This window comes from Mastigoproctus giganteus, chromosome 2, assembly GCF_048544385.1.
Source record: "Mastigoproctus giganteus isolate SK-2022 chromosome 2, ASM4854438v1, whole genome shotgun sequence".
NCBI classification, from domain to species: domain Eukaryota; kingdom Metazoa; phylum Arthropoda; class Arachnida; order Uropygi; family Thelyphonidae; genus Mastigoproctus; species Mastigoproctus giganteus.
The window spans coordinates 247,954,362-247,976,732 of NC_143576.1; the positions used below are offsets into that span (position 1 = coordinate 247,954,362).

A 22,371-nucleotide genomic window follows, 5' to 3' on the forward strand; every position below is an offset into this window, starting at 1 on the left:
TACTCTTAATATCATTAGTGCCAACGTGTACAACTATATCACCTTTTGTGCCCTTAAAAGATGATATCCGCTCTAAAACGTCATCAACCTTTGCCCCTGGCAGACATACCCTGGTCCTATTCCACCTATCCTTTTTACAAAGTATGTTCCCCGTTTCCCTGACAATAGAGTCACCAACAACTACTAGTTCGTGTGGGACCAGCGCATTCTGCCTAGGGGGCTGCTTCTGTGTTGCCTGATGACCAAGTGCAAGCTCTGGCGTTGATGTGGGCAGCTGAGAGCTTGATGGGCCCCTCAATTTATTTCCTTCGAGGGCATCCACCCTGTCCTTCAAGCTCTCATAAAGGCCCATAACAACGCTGAGTTGTCGCCTGATTTCCTTGCACTCCTTACATCGTGCACACACAAAGACATCCCCCTTGGCAGTATCATGTCTCGTACCCGACTGCTCCGCAAACATCAAGCAAACAGTGCATTTTAATAGACTGTGAGTCAGAGGGCAACTGCCCCCCTCAGTTCTCCCCTGAACCACAGCACTCCCATTAGCTTGAGCCTTTTGCTTTGCTGCTCTGGTCAGAGTCATGATTCCGATTTAATTCAATAAAATTCAAAACAAAAATTAATTCCTTAAGTTATATCCCAAAACAGTTATGTTATATATATATTTTTTTCGGTATCTAGTGTTTTCTACGAGTTCCCTTTATACAACTTCCGTATCACGTGTACCACTATAGTTATGTATTAATTATTTGTTACGATTAAGTCGTTATATATATATATATAGAGTTAAAAGTACAATTTAAATGACAATAAAGTTTATCAAGATTAATAGATTTACTGATTAATTGACAATATTATATTATGCACTATACGACACTAAGCTTATGCTATCGTGTAAAAATGGCGGGAATTCCCGAACGGTATTTCTACGGACTCGTAAGTATTGATTAGCTTTCAAATCTCGCTATCTCAATTTAGAATAAACTAAGGATCCTGACTAGGTCTATAATCTACTTATAGAAGATAATTTGATATAACAGTTGGTTAATAAATCGACTAAATTTGGTTAAAAAAAAATTTGGTTTGTGACACGTGGATTTGATACCGTTACCGATACTAAGTAATATCTACAAAATCTCTGTCTAAGTTAAACTTTAAACTTTAAAATTGACTTTTATGTCAACATATTTGTTGACATAAAAGTCAATAGCTTAAATAGATTCAAGACAGAACTAGACAAACATTTGGAGTGAGTGGATTGGTGAAATGAGAAGGGTGTGTGTGTGGTTTTTTTTTTTTTTTTTTTTGGCTGATGCTATATAAGCTTGCTTTCTTGCATCATGTGCCTTTGCTAATGCTGATGTTGATATGTGACCAGAAAATTTTGAATTTGATGTTAAAATTAGAGTGAGTATTACCATTTAGATTTTACAATTTCTAAATTTAATTTTGTATAATCAGTTACTTTTTTCTCAGTGGGAATGTTTCTACCTCATTGGTTCAGTCTGGAAATTTACTGCTGTCCTGAAATTAGCATTAGCAAAGGCACATGATGCAAGAAAGCAAGCTTATATAGCATCAGCCAAAAAAAAAAACCCCCTTATTTCACCCATCTACTCGCTCCAAATGTTTGTCAAGTTCTGTCTTGAATCTATAAAACTATCAACTTCTACAATGACAGATGGAAGTTTGTTCCATTAATCAACCACCTGCTGGCTAAAGGCAAACTTCCGCACATCTATCCTACAACTGTCTTTCCTCAATTTGAATTTATGCCCTCTCAGGCGATTATTCTGAACAAGAGGAAGAATCCCATCTGCATTGAGCATGCTCAAACCATTCAAGGCTTTATACACCTCAATCAGATGACCTCGCAGGTGCCTAGTGTCCAGACACTGTAATTTACAAAACTTAAGCCTTACTTCGTAAGAGCAACCCTTCGTTCCATTCACTAATCTTGTTGCCCTTCTCTGTACTCGTTCCAACTGCTCTACATCCTTCTTAAAATGAGTTCTCCAGATCTGGATACAGTACTGAAAGTGTGGCCTGACCATTGACTTATACAAGGGGATAATCACCTCCTTATCCCTGCTAGAAAAATTCCTGTATATCATTGACAAGACACCATGAGCTGTTCTTGTAGACCGTCTGCACTGCTCAGAAAACTTAATATCTGCCTGCACAATTAATCCCAGAGCCTTTTCATTCTATACCACTGTCAGTGTGGTACCACAGAGTTGATATGTTACTCTGGAATTACTGCTCCCCTATGTAGTACTTTACATTTGTCAATGTTAAACTTCATTTGCCACCTCTCAGCCCATCTGCTCAACTTTTCTAGATCCTGTTGCAGCAGCATACTGTCATTAGTGTCATTAACAACCTTGCCACCCTTTGTATCGTCTGCAAACTTGGACATTAAGCCTGATATACCATCATCAATATCATTTATAAATAGAGAAAACAACAATGGACCCAACACTGAACCCTGAGGGACTCCACGAAGAGCAGTGTCCATTGATTACCACTCTCTGTCTTCTCCCCCTCAACCATCCCTTTATCCATAGCAGCAATTTGCCTGCAATGCCACATTACTCCAATTCGTGCAGCAGTCTTCCATGTGCAACAGTATCGAAGGGTTTTCTAAGATCCAAATATATGATATCAAAGTTATTCTTTGCATCCAGTTCCTTTGTGACTACACATAGTATCCAATCAAATTAGCCAGACAAGACTTCCCCTTAACAAACGCATGCTGTGTCTGAACTATAACTGGTCTTGTCTAGATGATCCTGCAATGCTTCTTTAACCAGTTTCTCAACAACAATTTCTCCTCCACTTTACTCTCAGTTATTACAAGATTATCTAGCTTACTACCAAAGTTGAATACACCTCTGGCATTCTCCTTCCTGAATAACTCCTCATGTGTGACTGTTGATGCAAAATGTTCATTTAGTTTTTTAGCTACCTCAACAGGATCATCAACAGTTGAACCATCGATATCAAGTGGACCAATCTGATTCGTCCCCTTCCTTCTAGAGTTTATATAAGTAAAGAACTCTTTGGTATTTTTCTTTGCATCCTTTGCCAAAGATTTCTCATAATCTGCCTTCTCCTGCCTAACCTCCTCTGTAACTTGGTTATAGACCAGCTTATATCTATCATAGGCTTCTGTGTCAAATGTTAATTTGTATGTATCCCATGCATTTTTCTTCTCTGTCACATGTCTAATTTGTTCATCTGACATCGATTTAGGCCTAAATCTTGAACAATATTTCTTTGTTGGTATGAAAAGCCTAGTAGCTTCCAAGATTAATTCTTTGAATGCTTCCCATTTTGAATTTGCTGTTGGTAACATCATCAGTTGGTTCCACCATATAGAATTTATATACTGTCTCAGTCCACCGTAGTCACCTTTACGAAAACAAAATCCCTTCCCTTTACCCTTGATGGTAGTTACCTCTTTGAGTAAATCCTACTTCAGCACACTGTGATCACTGCCACCTAGTGGTTCCTTTATCTGCAGATTCTTGATGCATGAAGAATCACTACTGATTGATAATCAGATCAAAAGTATTATTCCCTCTAGTTGCCTTCCGAACATGCTGCTGTAGAAAACAACCATCCAATAAATCCATAAAAGCCTTGCTAGTGTGTGTGTGTGTGTGACCAACCCACAAATTCCAGTCAATATCCGGGAAATTAAAATCCCCCATTATAAGACACTCTAATTTACTGGCCCACTCTATTTCTCTGCACCATTGCTCTTTATACTCATCAGATTCATTAAGCCTATAATACACACCTACTCTCATTTTTCCTTTCCTAGTACTTATGTCACACCAAACAGACTCAACATTGCATTGTCCACTCACATCAATTGGATGCACTTCCTTAGATTTTATGTGTTTCTTAACTAACAGCATAACCCCTCCTCCCTTCCTGTCCTGTCTATCCTTTCTGTACACATTGTACTCCCCAAATTCCAGTTCTGCACTGCTTATGCCTGTGTGACACCATGTCTCTGATATCCCAACAATACCTGCCTTTGATGTCTTGACTAGCACTTCAAGCTCATCGAATTTATTAACTATACTCCTAGCATTGGTGTGCATGCAACTATACATGCACCTGTTTCTTCTCTTAGTTACCCTAACACAACCCATGTATTTACTTGTTCCATTACGACTCCCACCTGTTCTGGAAATTCCCATTGCCTTGCCTACCAGGCTGCTGCTCAATTGTATTTCAATAGAAGCAGTGCAAGAATCACTTTTACCTCTGCCAGCGGCTACTGTTAATCTATTAGTCCATGTATCCCCTCAAGCTAGCAGTTTTCCGACCCACCTAACTCTGCCTCGATAGCATCAGCAAATATTCTTGCACCCTTTCTATTTAAGCGTATCGCATCCCTGTAGAAGCAGTCTCTCCTGTTAACAAGCACAGACCAGACTGAAAAAAATTGTACCCCTTGAGCCTTGCACAATCTTTCCAGGACAGAATTGATCGACAAGGCTCTTATCATTTACTTCCTCCTTTCGTGTCTGGACAGAATTGCAGACACTTTCAAATTCAACCCTAACTCACGGCTTTTTTTCAGCATTGTCTTGTACTTGTTAAGTAATTCTACCGGTCTCCTACTCTTAATATCATTAGTGCCAACGAATACAACAATATCATCCTTTGTGCTCTTAAAGGATGATATCTGCCCTACAACATAAACCGAATTTATTTGAGTTAAAAAAAAAAAAAAAAAAAAATAATGGTTGTGTGATGTTTGCTTTTCAGTATATGTTTAGCTATACAGGGGCAGTTTTGTGCTGCATCCCCTCATTCTAACAACCACTAGTTGTTTTTTTCTTTTCTTCAAATGAAATCAGTTTATATTCCTTTCAGAAATATGCCATGACATTTTTAGATTAAATCGAGGACAGGGAACAATTTTGCCACCAAGAAAACAGCAGTTGATTAGGTAGAATAAAAATTTAGAAATTACAAGGTCTCAGCTGTAATACTTAGTCTAATCAAATTTAAAATCAAATTCAAATATTTTGCCCAAATATGACAAAAAAAGGACAATAGCAATAGCCTAAATCTAAAAATAAGAGAGCTGGACCACAGTGCCTTTTAATTGAAACACCCTGTGTGTGTGTGTGTGTGTGTGTGTGTGTGTGTGTGTGTGTGTGTGTGTGTGTGTGTGTGTGTGTGTGTGTGTGTGTGTGTGTGTGTGTGTGTGTGTGCGTACATACATACATACATACATACATATAGACAACAAGGTAAAAATCAGTATATTTGTGTATGTGGTAGGGGAGTTGGACTATAAGGTGTAGTAACCATGGAAGAATAGGGAGAATCTGTAAGTAAAAAATCAGTTTACCTGAAATGAAAATAAAATGCAATTAATAATTGTAAGAACCGAAAGCTGTGGGTCCTAGGATTTTAACTACTTCTTCAAAAGGGTCGGCAGCAAAAATCATAGGAGCCACAACAATAGTCCAGGTCCCTAGACTATTATTGTTGTTTCTGTTATGATGTATATGTAAACGGTATATTTATACATCAAAGCCGACCCAACAGAGACCAGAAGAAAGAATAAAATAATAAATAAATAAAAATAATAATTTAAAATAAAATCCTGTGGAAAGAGCAAAGGACTATTATTAAAGTCCTAGGACCCACAGCTTTTGGTTCTTACAATTATTAATTGCATTTTATTTTTATTTCAGGTAATTTGATTTTTTACTTACAGGTTCTTTCTATTCTTCCATGGTTACTACACCTTATAGCCCAACTCCCCTTCCATATACACAAATATACTGACTTTTACCTTTTTGTCTATATATATATATATATATATATATATATATATATTTATATATATAAATAATTGGGAAGGGCTGAGTGTGCGGAGCAGTGTCATGATGGAAGCACCAATTTCCCAGGTCTCACATTCATCTATTCATGATGCTGATCAGAGAAGATCAGCATCATTCAGTTGCCACAGAACTGTTTTGTAGTATTCTTGATTCACTGTTTGACCATGTGGGGCACATTCATAGTGAACATGTGCCCTGTGAGTCAAATAATATGATTAGCATGATGTTCACATTTAATTGAGATTGCCTTGCTTTTTTGGGTTGTGGAGATGATCACTATAATTTCTTGTCACAACTGACAAACTGGTTAAGTCAGACTTTATTAAAATAAAATAAATAAAATACAATATGAAATATTCATAAATAAAGCATTAAAATAAAGGAATAAAATAGTAGCTTTTGGGACAAGGTTTGCCTTCGTCAACTAGTTAGTTAGTATGGTGCACTGAGTTTATATATACATTGGTTAATATAACAGAAGACTGAGAATGATCATAAAATCACAACTCTGGTGCCGGTGATGTAGCATTACGCATGCATAATGCACACCAGTGCTCATTGCACTGTAGGATGGCAGACTCCATAATGGGGTGTATATAAACTCCCCTATTGTGATTCTTAGTACAATTGCAGCTAGCAATGTGGATTGCTTCAAGCCACATGTGCTGGCAGTAATCACACAAGTAGTCAATGGTTTCAATGTCACAACAGCAGGGATCAAGGTTATGTTGCTCGACCCAGTAACGCTCAGCAACAGCAGAGCATTCAAAGTTGATAGTGCATAGAGCCTTTTTTAATGTTTGGAGAGGATGGTCGTCCATTGGGAGGACTGGGCCTTTGTTTCGAGGTGTTAGACATACATTCACAATTCCTCACCAGTAATGATAGAAAAAAAAAAAACAAATTGTAGGTTAGCAGCAGCACATTGACAAAGATCTTGACATGTTTGTTTGTTATTTGGTTTTTAGGAGCATTAGCAACTAAGGCCATATTGCTCCGGGATATGCGGTGGTCATTCCCTGACCTTTCCACATCCTCCATATTTGGTGGTCATGGGCTTGAATCCCGGTCTAATCAAGAAGCGTGTGCTACGCACTGCTGCTCCTGCCCACCTGGCTACAGAGGCACCTCTTGACATGTGCTTTGTGATCAGTGAGGATGCAAGTTACACACTTCACTGAAACACATTGCATTATTCCCAAGTTTTCACGCTTCCATAAGAAATACCAATTCACTAGCAACTTCATGGATAGGTAAACAACAATCACAACTGATCAGATCACAAACATGAGTGATTGAATCGTTGGTTTATGAAGTTGATGGGTGGCCAGAGCAAAGATCACCTTCAACAGACAAGTGGCACTCTTTGGATTTTGTGAACCACTGAAAAGTCTAAATGACACTTAGCATCTTCTTCAAAAATAGTTTGATATTTCATGGGTGTCTATGGCACATTTCCGAAAATTTTATGCAAATTCACTGCCCAGTAAAATTTCTCATTTTAAAATGCAACAAAACACCTTGTATTCAATGCACACTAATTCAGACTGACTGCAAATAAACTGTATCATATAATCATATTATTAGATAGTATGAACCAGAGCTCTAATGCTCAATACGTTCTACATTGATATCAATATTTGTAAAAGAATAAGACAAGTTTACCTCAATATGATACGTAGAACACTTCCATATGATACTCTCCAGAAATTAAAACGAAAACAATTTAAAAAATCGAAAACTTACATTACAGTCAAAAATAATTAAAAATCAATTGAACACAATTAAAAATCAAGTAAAAAATTAATTCAATGAAAAAATTTGCAAAATTTTTTCGTTGAATTAATTATACGAAGCTTCCTATTAAGGAAATTTTTCATTTAATTAAACTCTTAGTTGAAGCCAACTATATTACCTTTCGAGACAAAGTATACAAACAAATTTTTGGGTTGCCAATAGGATTAAGCCTGAGCGGCTTAATATTGGAGATCTATCTCTCAACAATTGAGCGTATACACTTGACTCCCTTTTCTACCCCGTATCACATACTATGTGAGGTATTTAGACGATGTTGTAGTTATTACTGATAGTAGCACTATCCAAGACATTTTACAGTCGTTTAATAATATTCATTCTAGACACAGATTTACATTGGAAAGGAAGAATACGGATACAAAGTCATTAAATTTTCTAAATTTCCCGCTTACTTGGGACTCGAATAAAATTATTGTAAACCTACAAACACCGGTATGCTTCTGCATTATAATAGCTATGACCCGTTCACCTACAAAAGATCGATTAACTTTAATCAATTTCTCAATGCCTATAAATATTCAACGACGGAATAGGCTTTGTGCACAGAAATACAAATATTAACCAGCAGATTCTTAAACAGGGGTTACCCCCTTGCTACAATAAACTGAATTAGGGTACAAGCTAAGGATAGGATACAAAGCACTACACAAACAATAACAATAGTAATATCAAAAAATACTTTATTTTTGTCCCATATATTGAACAGTGGCACGAACAGCTTAACAGATTTTATAAAGATACCGAATTTAAAATTGTGGCCAGGCCAATGCTGAGATTACACACTATACTGAAAAATTACTCAGTCCTTTCGGGCTAGCCGAGTGGGTAAAGTACCTGCCCGCCAACCCAAAGGTCGCGGGTTCGATTCCCGCCTCGGGCTTGGATCAAAGTACTGTAAAAACCTTGGGAGGTGCAATATGGCCACAGAAGCCGATGCGCCAACAACTACCAAATCAAAAAAAAAAAAAAAAAAAAAAAAAAAATCAGTCCTTTCCTCATTTGCAACACAAATAAATCTGGTATACAACATTTCTTGCAGCAATTATGACTTGTCTTATCAAAGTTCTACGTGGTTTCCTCTCAATTTTCGTGTTAATCAACATGCGGCCTCAGTTCGTGCTTCTCGTTCAGCAGCGTCAGAATTAGCCTTTCATGCCATTAATGAAAAACATACTTTTTTATTTAAAGAGGCCAAAATACTTAGTGTCCAATGTAATTATACGAGATTATTGCAGAAACCGTCAAACTTAAATTACACGAGAATTCTGTTTAATGTTCACCGGCCATATCTAATCTCCTATTCATGACCTTTTACGCGCATATGCAAAGGCAAATAATCCCTATTTGAGTTTCATGCTCACCCCTATTCGGTAATTTTCATTCCTGTGATCACGACATATGATCAAAGCATTGTCAGCTTCAGGAAGGAAAATCGTTTTGCAATTTTTTTGTTGATTTTTAATTGTTTTTTGATTTTTTAAATTGTTTTCGTTTGAATTTCTTTAGAGTATTATTCAGAAGTGTTCTACATATCATAGTGATGTAAACTTCTCTTATTCTTTTACAAATAATCATATTATATATTATGATATGGTTTATATATTATATTATATAAACCATATTGTATATTCATATTGTACCATATAATTATAATTTATAATCATATTCATGCCTTATTCTGTTATAACAAGTTGCAACTTGTTTTGGCATGACAGTGCCAACATACAAAGTTAGTTACCCAACTTTTTGATAATACCTTGTATGTGCATATCTTTAACTTCAGTTTATCCTTAAGTGACTTATGGTGAAGTTGAGAATTCTGCTCATATTATGTTCGAATGCAACCACTGTGTCGACTTGAGATCTTATTTAGAAACATCAGTTGGAGTATTAAATCAGGATAGTTTGGGGATCCTGTTTACTGATAAAAGACTATTTTCTTATTTTAATGATTATATTTCTAAATTTTTCAATTGGAGGATGATTTTCAGAACAGCTAGATAGTAGAGGCCTGCCTCCCAGTGGCAGGTATGGTAACTCAACTCACTGAGATAGATGAGGGCTTCTCTTAAATGTCATATTTCCTTTAGTTGAGGCCAACTGGCACTCATCCTCTATTTGATTTGATGTTAGTTTGAGTTAAATTTATTTTATTTTAATTACTTTTAGATCTAATAACATCACCTGTTATCTAATAAAATTTATGAAATATCCATGGATAGACTTCAGTCTAGGTAGTGGTTAATAAATTGGTACTTTAAATGGAAATGTGTGGGAGTGAGACATACTTGCAGTACTTGGGAAACTCTAAACACCGATAATATTTAAGTTTTGTTTTACTAATTTCCCTGTTAGAATAATAAAAAACTAATTTCCGTCTGTGTTCTTATTGTTGAATTAGTGATTTCACTTGTGGGTGTGTGTATATAAATACTCTATATTTTATTATACTGTATTTATTTAATTATACAATATTTATTATTATATTTTTTCATAACAGCGAGTGTTAGTGGAGTTATAATTAATACATGTGGATGGGTGAAAAATCAAGGATACCAAGCAATCACACATGCTGCTCTAGCTTTTGAAGGTATGTGATAATGAACATGCATAATTATGATGAATACTATTAAAAGTTATTTTTGACACCTTTCACTTTATCTGAATTGTTGTAAATTTTTTCTTTTCCTTTTCTAGTTGATGTTATTTTGGTTTTGGACCAGGAAAGGCTGTATAATGAACTTGTAAGAGACATGCCTAGTTTTGTAAAGGTTGTGTTTACACCAAAATCAGGAGGCGTGAGTATATATATATATATATATGTGTGTGTGTGTATCTGTATTAATATATGGAGTTATGTGAGGTTTTTTTAAATAAAACTTGAATTCATTTGCAGACTTGGAAATTTATTATTATTAACTTTATCGTTATTATATCACTATTAACTCAAATTGACAGCATAGCTTAATTTATGGTACTCACCTTGTTATAATCTGCAGTTGATGCTTAAGGTAGGATGAATAATAGTTTGAATTTTAAAAATTGGAATTAATATGAATATGCTTGAATTTTGAAAATGGAGTTAAATTATGCTCAAGGAAATAGAAGTGCACATTTTCATCCTTGGTCGTCATAAATTGAAGGTAGAAAATGATTGAAGCTGTAAAAGTTAAACTGAGAGGCCAATAGCCATAACGAGCTGGCTTTCGTTATTAACATCTTCAGTTGGCGATAGTGGAAAGAGTATGAACGCGTGTATTTAAAGGACTCTATGTTCCCATGATGCCCTTTGATACATGTGGTAATCTCGGGTGCACGAGGTTCCAAGCTGGAGAGAGGTTATAGGGTAATTTGGCATTTAATACGTTAAATTTAGAATAATGGCGAAACCATTCTATGATAAGGGCTTCGTAATGGAAAATTTTAAAACTAGATTTCAATTTTAAGATAGGGATGGCTGAATCAACTAAAGGGGTGTGGTTGTGTGACTGTACATGTAGTGTAAGTTCTGTGTTTGATTGTCCTGTTCTGAAGCTATTGTAATGGTAATATGCGCATGTATTTGATGTTTTTGTGGAGCCGTATTTAGAGGTGGTGCTACCAATGTAACATGCATTACAGTTTTGTTGGCATTTAATTAGATAAACAATATTGTTCATATCACTGATTTGATATTTATATGTATCTTTATATGAATTAAACATTGATCCTAGTTTATTATATGCTGAAAATGTGAGATTGATGTCTATACCAGTAAACAATTGACGGAATCGCTCGGAAAGATTACTGTGGTAAGGAATGACAATACATGTGTTGTTGCGTGTGATGTGTTTGGATGTTTGTTGATATTATTTTGGGCAGTGGTGATGATTTGTTGGATTAACTGAGAAGGATATTTTCTGGATATGAATTTTTCTGCAAGATATTGGAGTTCATTAGATAGGTCTTCATGTGTAGAACTGTATTTGAAGGCATTATGAATCTGGTTGTAGAGGACAGCTTTTTTTGTACTAAGAGGATGGTGCGACTCAAAATGTAAGTATTTTCCAGTGTGGGTATTTTTTCTGTAAATTCTAGTTCCAAGTTTGGTGTCCTTCTTATACAGGGTGATTCACTACCAGTGCGACAAACTTGCAGGAAGTGTAGGGGTCACAAAGATGAATCAGAATCACATAGCATTGCAGGGTCCAAAATGCCTCCGTCATGCGGGAAGTCGCGTGAGCAAAGAAAAAGAACAGAAACAGCAACTCGTTAGTGTAACAGAAATCATTTTAATGACAAGTTTTACATTGGCAAAAAGCCATGCTACAGAAGGTGTTCGAAAGTTCGACCAGAAGCAGTCACACAGGCTTCACGGCGCCGCCGCATGGAATCCCTAACATTCTGGAAGATTCCTGGCATGTCTCGAATCTCTCCGGCAGCTACAGAGATGCGAGCGACGAGGTCTTCAACTGAATCAACGAGGATCTCGTACACCAATGTCTTCATTTGACCCCAGCAGAAGAAGTCCAGGCATGATAGGTCCGGCGATCTAGCAGGCCAATGAACCGGACCACCACGATCTATCCAATGCTGTCCAAATGTAACGTTTATGTGTTGGCGGACGTCATTGGTGTAATGTGGGGGAGCCCCATTATGCTGGAACCACATTGAGCGCCGCAACGACTGAGGAACATGTGCTTCTTCAATAAGTTCGGGCAGGACTTGCTGTAGAAAGATCATCCAGATGAGGGGGCAGAAGGTACGGTCCAATGAGGTGGTCTCCAACAATGCCGGCCCAAACATTGACAGAGAAACGGCGTTGAGTTGCACGTGTTCGCGTACCATGGGGGTTCTCCAAAGCCCACAAATGGGCATTATGTTGATTGAAGGTTCCCTCTCTTGTGAAACTTGCCTCATCCGTGAACAATACGGATGCATCAAATGCGCTGTCTGCCGCACTCTGTTGAAGAAACCAAGTAGCAAAAGTCCTCTGGAGTGGATAATCCGCAGGCTCCAATGATTGGACGCATTGCAGATGGTATGAACTCGTTTGGTTTGTTGACAGTATCCTCCATACAGTGGATTGGGAAATACCCAATCGTTGGCCTATCGCTCGAGTACTCGTACTCAGATTGCCTTCTGCAAGACAAGATGTGGGACATTCTCCTCATTGTCTGGCGTCCTCGTCATTCGCTCTCGATTCATGGTACCTCTCATGAAACAACCAGTCTCACATAACCTTCTGTGCACACATGCGAAAATCGTATGATGAGGAGCACGCCTGTGCGGGAAACGTTCCTGGTACAAGCGCAGAGCGGTGCGCCCATTACAGTCTGCAGCTCCATACGCGAGGTGCATGTCGGCCAGTTCAGTGTTTGAATACTCGTCCATCCTACTGCCTCGGGAACCGGTTCGCAAATGCTGACTTCCAGCGGGATCGCTGTTCACGCGACCTCCCGTTCAACGTCCTCTACCGCATGACGAAGGCATTTCGGACCCTGCAATGCTATGTGATTCCGATTCGTCTTTGTGCCCCCTACACCTCCTGCAAGTTTGTCGCACTGGTAGTGGTGAATCACTACCAGTGATTCACCACTTTTCTTCTATTTCAAGAGTAAATTTTAATCTGTCATGTATTCAATTAAAATTAATAAAAAGGTTATCAATTATGGTTTTATTTCCTATAATAAGGACGTCATCTGCGTATCTTGTATATAATTTGATCTCTGGGGGGTAACGTAAGGTTGTAAAATTTGGTTCTCTATGGAGGCTAAATAAATTTCGGATTTTGAGTCGCACCATCCTCTTAGTACAAAAAAAGCTGTCCTCTACAACCAGATTCATAATGCCTTCAAATACAGTTCTACACATGAAGACCTATCTAATGAACTCCAATATCTTACAGAAAAATTCATATCCAGAAAATATCCTTCTCAGTTAATCCAACAAATCATCACCATTGCCCAAAATAATATCAACAAACATCCAAACACATCACACGCAACAACACACGTATTGTCATTCCTTACCACAGTAATCTTTCCGAGTGATTCCATCGATTGTTTACTGGTACAGACATCAATCTCACATTTTCAGCATATAATAAACTAGGATCAATGTTTAATTCATATAAAGATGCATATAAATATCAAATCAGTGATATGAACAATATTTTTTATCTAATTAAATGCCAACAAAACTGTAATGCATGTTACATTGGTAGCACCACCTCTAAATGCGGCTCCACAAAAACATCAAATACACACTCATATTTCCATTACAATAGCTTCAGAACAGGACAATCAAACACAGAACTTACACTACATGTACAGTCACACAACCACACCCCTTTAGTTGATTCAGCCATCCCTATCTTAAAATTGAAATCTAGTTTTAAAATTTTCCATTACGAAGCCCTTATCATAGAATGGTTTCGCCATTATTCTAAATTTAACGTATTAAATGCCAAATTACCCTATAACCTCTCTCCAGCTTGGAATCTCGTGCACCCGAGATTACCCACATGTATCAAAGAGCATCATGGGAACATAGAGTCCTTTAAATACACGCGTTCACTCTCTTTCCACTATCGCCAACTGAAGATGTTAATAGCGAAAGCCAGCTCGTTACGGCTATTGGCCTCTCAGTTTAACTTTTACAGCTTCAATCATTTTCTACCTTCAATTTATGACAACCAAGGATGAAGATGTGCACTTCTATTTCCTTGAGCATAATTTAACTCCATTTTCAAAATTCAAACATATTCATATTAATCCCAATTTTTAAAATTCCAACTAATATTCATCCTACCTTAAGCATCAACTGCAGATTATAACAAGGTGAGTACCGTAAATTAAGCTATGCTATCAATTTGAGTTAATTTAAATCGGTATCTTAAGAATTCTATTATTTATCTAATTATATCACTATTATTAGTTTTAATACCTTTATTAGGTTTTCCAACATACAAATCTGGTTTAATTTTTACAGGTGGTTGAAAGGAGTAGATCAATAAGAGCAGAAACAAGAGATTCCCGTGTTCGGGATTACTTTTATGGCTTGAGAACACCATTATTTCCACATTCATTTGATGTGAAATTTGCAGATGTCAAAATCTATAAAATAGGTGGTGAGTATTTTCTGTATGTTTTTCTGCATTTCCTATGAACTTTTAAACTAATAGAGAAGCACGAGAAGTTTGAATCTTGCTGGAGAAGGGGGAATTCTTAAAAGCAGTACTTGACAAACTGACTGCAATTTGAGGGGTCAAACATAAAATGGAAAATATGCCCTTCTTGCCACTTCAGTCAGGTCATTCTATTTTTATATCAGTTACTACACTGCTGCTTTTAAGTTTTTACAATTTATATTTGGTTGGAAAAGGTGTCCGAATGGTACAAAAATCTGAAAATATCAGTGTTATGCATATTTCAATTGGAGTGAATTCTTCCAGATTTGGGACATTCATACTGGTCATTTGCACTTTATTTTACAACAGCTACTATTATTCAGATTGCATGTTATAATCTTGAAAATTGAGCCACTATTTTATTTATTTAATATTGTTATTTTATTTTATTATTTATTTATTTTTTGAGCTTAAGGTTTAGTATGTGATGCCAGTTGATGCCAGTAATCATGTCAGAAATTTTGTTGTGTCCATGTTTCTCAATTATGAGTTTTGCATAAAGAAATGTGTCTTAATTTTTGTTTCTAAATGTAGGCTCTCTGTTTGAGCTGTTGGTCAAAATTTGGATGCAAAAAAGCACACAACAATGAAATGCATGCTAGACAAAATTTCTGAAGCTTGTTATCAAGAAACAGAATAACTGAACAACATATAGAGACCAGTAGCCCAAAGGGATACCCAGCATTTAATAACAAAACTTGGTTGAAGGTGCCATATCCCTAAACTTTATCTGCAATCACATATGGGTGGGATTATTTGTTATATATTTGAACTTATCTGTTTTGATAGGTCATTCAGTGGAAATCCACATAAATTTTTCAAACTTACTTTATGTACATGCACTGTTCTAAATAAATTTTAGTGCACAGCAGGCACAAATATTTTCTTAAAGCAGAACATTAAATTATACATTTACACTATGAGAAGTTATATCATTGATTCCAATTTTTTGTATGAGTAGTTCTTCCTTTTCTTTTGTGGTTTCTATATTAAACTATTTAAAATTCCATTTATTCAGCTGTTTGATATCTTTCTCTATACAAAGCCATGGATATTTAATATAAAAAAAAGAACTTGTTTATTCTCCACCAAGACCACCAGCTCAGAGGAGTTTAAATTAATCAGGAATACAATCATTAATTGTATTTAGTAGTCATGTGGGCTTGAACCATGGTCAAATCAAAGAGTGTGTGCTACTACACTCTCATTTCCAACCACTCAGCTATGTCAGGTCTACTTTCCTCATACTATACACATTATCAGGAACAGGGCCAGCCTTAGGCTGATTGGGCCCAATTGGACCCTGCACTTGGCAGAAAAATTAAAATTAAATGAAAAAGGGAAAAAAGAGATAAGTAAAAAGAAAAAACGAGAAGGAAAAAGTATTTTTTTTTTAAGTTAAAGGGCTCCTGTGAAATCCAAAACAATGACATTTTTTACGTAGGTTTAGAAAATATGATTAGGATTTTATTAATGAGTGCAAAGGATGCAAAAAAAATAATGTTTTTATTATTATTATTTTTTTAAATTCATAATATGTGAAAAGCAAAATGTATAATTTATAAAGGTGTCGAAATTTTGGCTATTATCTAGGTAATTATCTCAAGGCCAGTTTTTACACGTCCCTTCAAATATCAAAAGTAATAATTTTCACACATGTATACCCCCACTTCAGGTATGGGCCAGACATAAGGTGGGTTACTTTCGTCTGGCTCTCGCTGTATGACCGAGCAACCCCTCTTGCCCTGCCGAACGCAGTACGCATCGCTATAAAGTTTTATTGTAATGTTGGTGTGTTTTTATTTGAATAATTGTGCTCCTTATGTAAGTAAGTAAAATTTATATTATTCTTCATTTTATTTATTGAGTTGGAGCAGGAATGCAACACAAACCCAATGGCAAAACTATGCCAGTGCAGCTGCATCGGATCCGAGCTTCAAAGTGGCACCATGAAATTTGGAAGACAATTCACGATTTTCATTCATAAACAAGAAAGTTTTTTAAATTAAATATAACACATTCTTATCGACTCAGCGACTGGCCATCACCCGAGTATTGTTTAGACTGATTCCAGTCTTATAGTAGAAATATTAGTAAATAAAAGATAGTAATGAAATATTCAGCAACACCAGTGTCAAATATAAGTAGTATACATCAGTCTGATTTTATTTTATATTTTTTGTCTGTATTCGTAGGGAAATATGTTTTCTTTTACAATACACAAATTTGTCGCATAACAGTCTGGCTATGGACATAGTTGTCGTTTTTAATGCATAGCGCGCTAGATTTGGCTGCTTTTTTTTTTTTTTTTTTTTGAAATGAAAAAACTGCAAAGACTAGGAATGAGTTATTACTATGCTAACAAGAGACACATCTGAATTGCCCATCTCTTGATCCTCACATATATAGCATCCTGAACCTGACCAGTGTATTGGGAGGGACTCTTCTAGTAATTAGCATTTATCCCATAATGTTCAGAGAGGGAATAAACAATGACCAGGCAGAGAGTCTATTTCGGTCACTACAAAGCATTAAGTTTTGTTAAGTTTATGGTTTTGAGGTTCATTTGCCATTTTCGCAACAACATTCTACCCTTGTCTATTGCTCTGTTTCTATACAGTCAACCAGGGGCAGCTCGTTGGTAGGCACTGCAGAACTGCAGCACCCCAGCTTTTTAAATCTAAATATACAGTCAATGGAGTTATATGAAATTTTGTGAAGAATGCAATGAATATTTTTATTAACAGGTCCTGCATATAGTGTACTCATCCTCTGTTTCCAGTAATCATTTCAATAATAAACAAATAAAAACACGAGATCGTCTTCAACTTTGAAGATTAACCGTAGGTGGAATTGTATGTTATGCAGTTCCACATTTAGGCCCCAGTGGTTGAGTCAATGTTTAGTTGGGAAGTTCCCAATGTGCAATTTTAGAAGTGATAAAATGAGTTAAAGGATCTGCGGAGCAAGCAGTGCCGGTTTGAACAGTGCACCAAACTTGAATAAAAAGTTAGTAATATATTTTTAACAAATAAAAAGTGAAGAATGGATTTTATTTTTAAATAAAATTTCGAGATTACCCAAGTCTGTAAACGGTAAGTATTCAGTTAATGTTTTGTAGTATTTTTAACCTGCTTATTATTATTATTACCATCTATGTGTACATGTTTGTTTGTCATTTGGTTTTTAGGAGCATTAGCAACTAAGGCCATATTGCTCTTGGGGATATGCGGTGGTCATTCCCTGACCTTTCCACATCCTCCGTATTTGGTGGTCATGGGCTCGAACCCCGGTCTAATCAAGAAGTGTGTGCTGCGCACTGCTGTTCCTGCCCACCTGGCTATGGAGGCGCCATGTGTACATGTCTTATAACCAAGGCAATTTAATGTAACTTTAAGAAGCAGCACTCCTACTACGGCACCTCCGTAACCAGGTGGGCAGGAGCAGCAGTGCGTAGCACACGCTTCTTGATTAGACCAGGGTTCGAGCCCGTGCCCACCAAATACAGAGGATGCGGAAAGTTCAGGAAATGACCACCGCATATCCCCGGAGCAATATGGCCTTAGTTGCTAATGCTCCTAAAAACCAAATAATAACAACAACAATAACAGCACTCCTACATCAGAGTCACGAGCCGCCACTGCAGCCAACAAGACCCTGACTTTGTCACTGGCCATGAATAATACATTTTATAACCATTTTATATGTACTGTATGTGTTCTGTTTTCGTTTGTGGTGTTCAATTAAATTTGTTGCAAAGTTAATTGAACGAGTAACTTGGGAAAAGAGAGTGGGAAATGAAACAAAAAAATCAGCCAATCACAGAGATTTTCATTTGCTATATTGGCAGAAAAAGAAAGTTCTGCAGCTCTTATCAATCATCATGTACCATTCTGTAATTCTACATTTTCAGGTGCAGTGATTCTACATTTTTAAGTTTCTCAGAACATGAAAAAATTACTCATTACCACCATTTTTTTTTTCCAACTTGTGATAGAAAGGCTGAAGATGTAAGTAAATTTATTATTCCAGTTAACATTAGTTTCCAGATTTCATTCACAACTTGGATTCATAATTTGTGAATGTGGGCCATTCACAAATTATGAATGATCCATGACGTCGTCCAGTTTTGATACTGATATATTAGCATTAGCATTAGCTAATGCTAGTATATTTGTAAAGGCATATGATGCAAGAAAGCAAGCTTATGCAGCATCAGCCAAAAAAAAAATATAAATATACACATATATATATATATATACACAAATAGAAAAAAAGTATATGTTATTCATTGCTATAGATTTATTTATTTATTTTACTATTCTTTGCATTCTGTTGCAGTTTGACAGAATGATTTGTAATTTTATTACTCTGGTGGCAGTAAGGCGCCTCCGTAGCCAGGTGGGAAGGAGCAGCAGTGCATAGCACACGCTTCTTGATTAGACCGGGGTTCGAGCCCATCACCACCAAATACAGAAGATGCGGATAGGTCAGGGAATGACCAACGCATATCCCAGAGCAATATGGCCTTAGTTGCTAATGCTCCTAAAAATGAAATAACTAACTAACTAACTGGTGGCAGTAATTTTTTTTTTTTATTGAAAATTTGTTGAAGGATCATTTACAGATCAGAGAAAGATATTGAAGAAATAAGGTGATATTGAAAGGCATCATAATTACAAATTAATCACAAGAAAGGTGAAGAACCCTTTAGATTTCAGCATCAGAGAGTATTGCCATTCAAGAAAATTGGCGATACAGATGGTGCAAAGGTAGAAAGCAGCAAAGCATTTTTCATAGCTATGCATTGTGAATTGGGTAGTTCATCATTTGAGATGACATTTGTGAGTTTCTTTTTTCAGACTGTAGGGTATAAGGATTTCAAAGTGCGAAGAACAAAATGTACTTCAATAATATGCAATTCTATAGCACCACATTTTGTGGATAATTTTAAACCTTATTTAGGAAATAGAAACTTCAGTTTAATTATCGATGAAAGTAATGACATTAGTGTTATAAAAATATTGGGAATTGTAATACGGTACTATTTGAATTTCAAGAATCAATTTGTGGAAACTTTTCTTGACATAATCGAACTTAATGAATGCACTGTAGTAGAAATATATGAATCTTTGAAGTGATCGCTAAGAAATAATGGATTAAAGTTGCACTGACTTATTGCACTTGTACTGACAATGCATTCTTAATGGTTGGTATTAACAATGATGTATAAGAAATTAAAGGCCGAGATTCCCTGTATGCTTCTTATGAAGTGCGTATATCATTCACTCCAACTAGCGGTGTCGATGAGTGTTTACCACGAAACAGATTTTCTTATTGTTCTCACACCCGCCGGTTAAACAGGCTAAATATAAGCAGCTTTATAGTTTAATGAATGATGGAGTTCCACATTTGATCACTGATAAAGCACAAAGTGCAGTTATTTTATAAATTTCATTATTCTACAAGTAAGTCAAAACGAAACATGGAAGAAAATTTTTACTAATCGTCTGTTGCCTTATAATTTTTTTTAGAATGTGAAAAAAGAATAAAAGCACACAAAGTGGCTGCGCTAAAAGGAAGATGGAAAGAGAGTCCACAGAAGCACTAGAATTTTCCTAATGCAATAAAATCCTCTGAGTATTTTGCTGTTATTCTTGATTGTACACCTAATATCGGCCATCAGGAACAGGGCCAGATTAAGGTATTCCTGCGCCCCAGGCAGAAAGATTATTTCGTCATGCTTTGCATATACAGTAATACCCAGACTTACGCGAACTCGGAGTTACGCGGTTCTTGATTTTTTTCGTTTGGTGTATATCTAAAATTACCTTACCAGTGATTTGGAAGTCAAATCATAAAGCTTGGGTGACAGCTTCCGTTTTTGAGGACTGGTTTGGTCACCACTTCATCCCGAAGTTGAATGTTATTGCAAGTCTAAACAGATTCCATTTAAAGTGATGCTTCTTATTGACAATGCACCCGGTCACCCTCCTGCCACCCTAATCAATTTTGACCAACGTGTGAAAGTTGTGTTTTTGCCTCTAAACACAACCAGCTTGCTTCAACCGATGGACCAGGGAGTCATCAAAACATTCAAGGCTTACTACACGAGGCGTTCGTTTGCACGTCTGAATGAAGCTGTGAGACAAAATAGTGAGATATCTGTTAAAGACTTTTGGAAACAATTCAATGTGTTAAATGCCGTAAGGATCATTGAAGAATCTTGGGATGAAATTCACAAAAAAACATTGAATGGTGTCTGGAAGTAACTTTGTCCAATTTTTTTCAAAACCGAGATGAAAACAACGCCGGAAACTGATCATGTTGCTCATGTGAAGAAGAAGTTAATCAACATAGAAGAAGTTGTTAATCTTGCCAGGCAATTAGATTTGGAATCAATGGTGATGATGTCAACGAGCTGTTGGATTCACATAGTCAGGAGCTGACAATAAATGAGCTCATAGAGATGCGTGAGCAAAATGTCACTGAAGTATCTGACACTTCAGACCCAGTTCCACCAGAAAAGCACATGACAATTGCAAGCTTGACAGGTCTCAGCTCAATTGAAAAGGGCTTAAAAATTTTAGAAAACATAGACTCGAATGAAGAACGATTATAGCTACAAAGCAAGGAATAAAAAAAATTATTATCTTGCTACGAAGAAATTCTGCGTGAAAAAAAAAAAAAGGCGCTATGTCGTCAAACGAATTTTTTAGATTTTATGAAGCCATCGACATAACTTTTTTACGTAACTCATTTATTTTTTTAATACATATTTTGTATTAATATGTATAAAGAACTGCAATTTTATTAAATATTTTTCTTCTAAACTAGTGTTTTTGTTAGTCCTTGGTCCCAATTAAACAAAATTTATATATATTTATATGCAAAGTTGTACCCCAAATTCGACTTAAGCGATTTTCGTTGGACCCACCTATCGCGTAACTTTGGGGTATTACTGTACTAGAAATCTGGGTAAAGGCACAGACTCTGAGCTATAGTTAGCTTCTGGAGCACCTTTGTCTGTGCAGTTGCACAGTGGTATTGTCACCATGCTCCCTACACCGGGTGGAAAAGACCCAGGTTCAAATCCCATCGATGACGCGAGGAACTTTAATGAGGTTTTTTCACTCAGTGGCTGAGTTAGTCAGTCTCAGGCATGGATAGAAGTTGTTTTCTTCCAGCAAAAACAGGCAAATCGACCAGAGAATACATGCAATTTACAGACAAGAAAATACATGGGTAGATGTAATCAATTACGGGAGACCCTAATAAAATATATATTTTTTTAGAGCCCCTGTAGGAATGATGCCCTGGTCGACTGCCCTATTAGCTCGTTCCTGAATCCGGCACTGATCAGGAATAAAGGTCCCTGACAATTAGATATGTCTCCAATGGTACGTTCCCCAATATGTCAGTCGGTGTGTATGAACAGCTCATAAAATTAATCAATGTAAAGAGCAGTTCCGGAGAAAATTTGTACAATGTGCTGAAACAGGAATT

At 36.5% G+C, this 22,371-nt stretch overlaps 1 protein-coding gene across 1 annotated transcript in view; it reads left to right on the plus strand.

Moving 5' to 3' along the window:
• The window catches only part of cbc (protein CLP1 homolog), a 156,692-nt gene that overhangs the window by 107,396 nt on the left and 26,925 nt on the right, over positions 1 to 22,371 (plus strand). Inside the window, exons 8-10 of the mRNA XM_090389835.1 lie at positions 10,195 to 10,284; positions 10,392 to 10,492; positions 14,667 to 14,805. Coding sequence (XP_090245961.1) covers positions 10,195 to 10,284; positions 10,392 to 10,492; positions 14,667 to 14,805 — 330 coding nt within the window. The remainder of the gene's footprint in view (positions 1 to 10,194; positions 10,285 to 10,391; positions 10,493 to 14,666; positions 14,806 to 22,371) is intronic.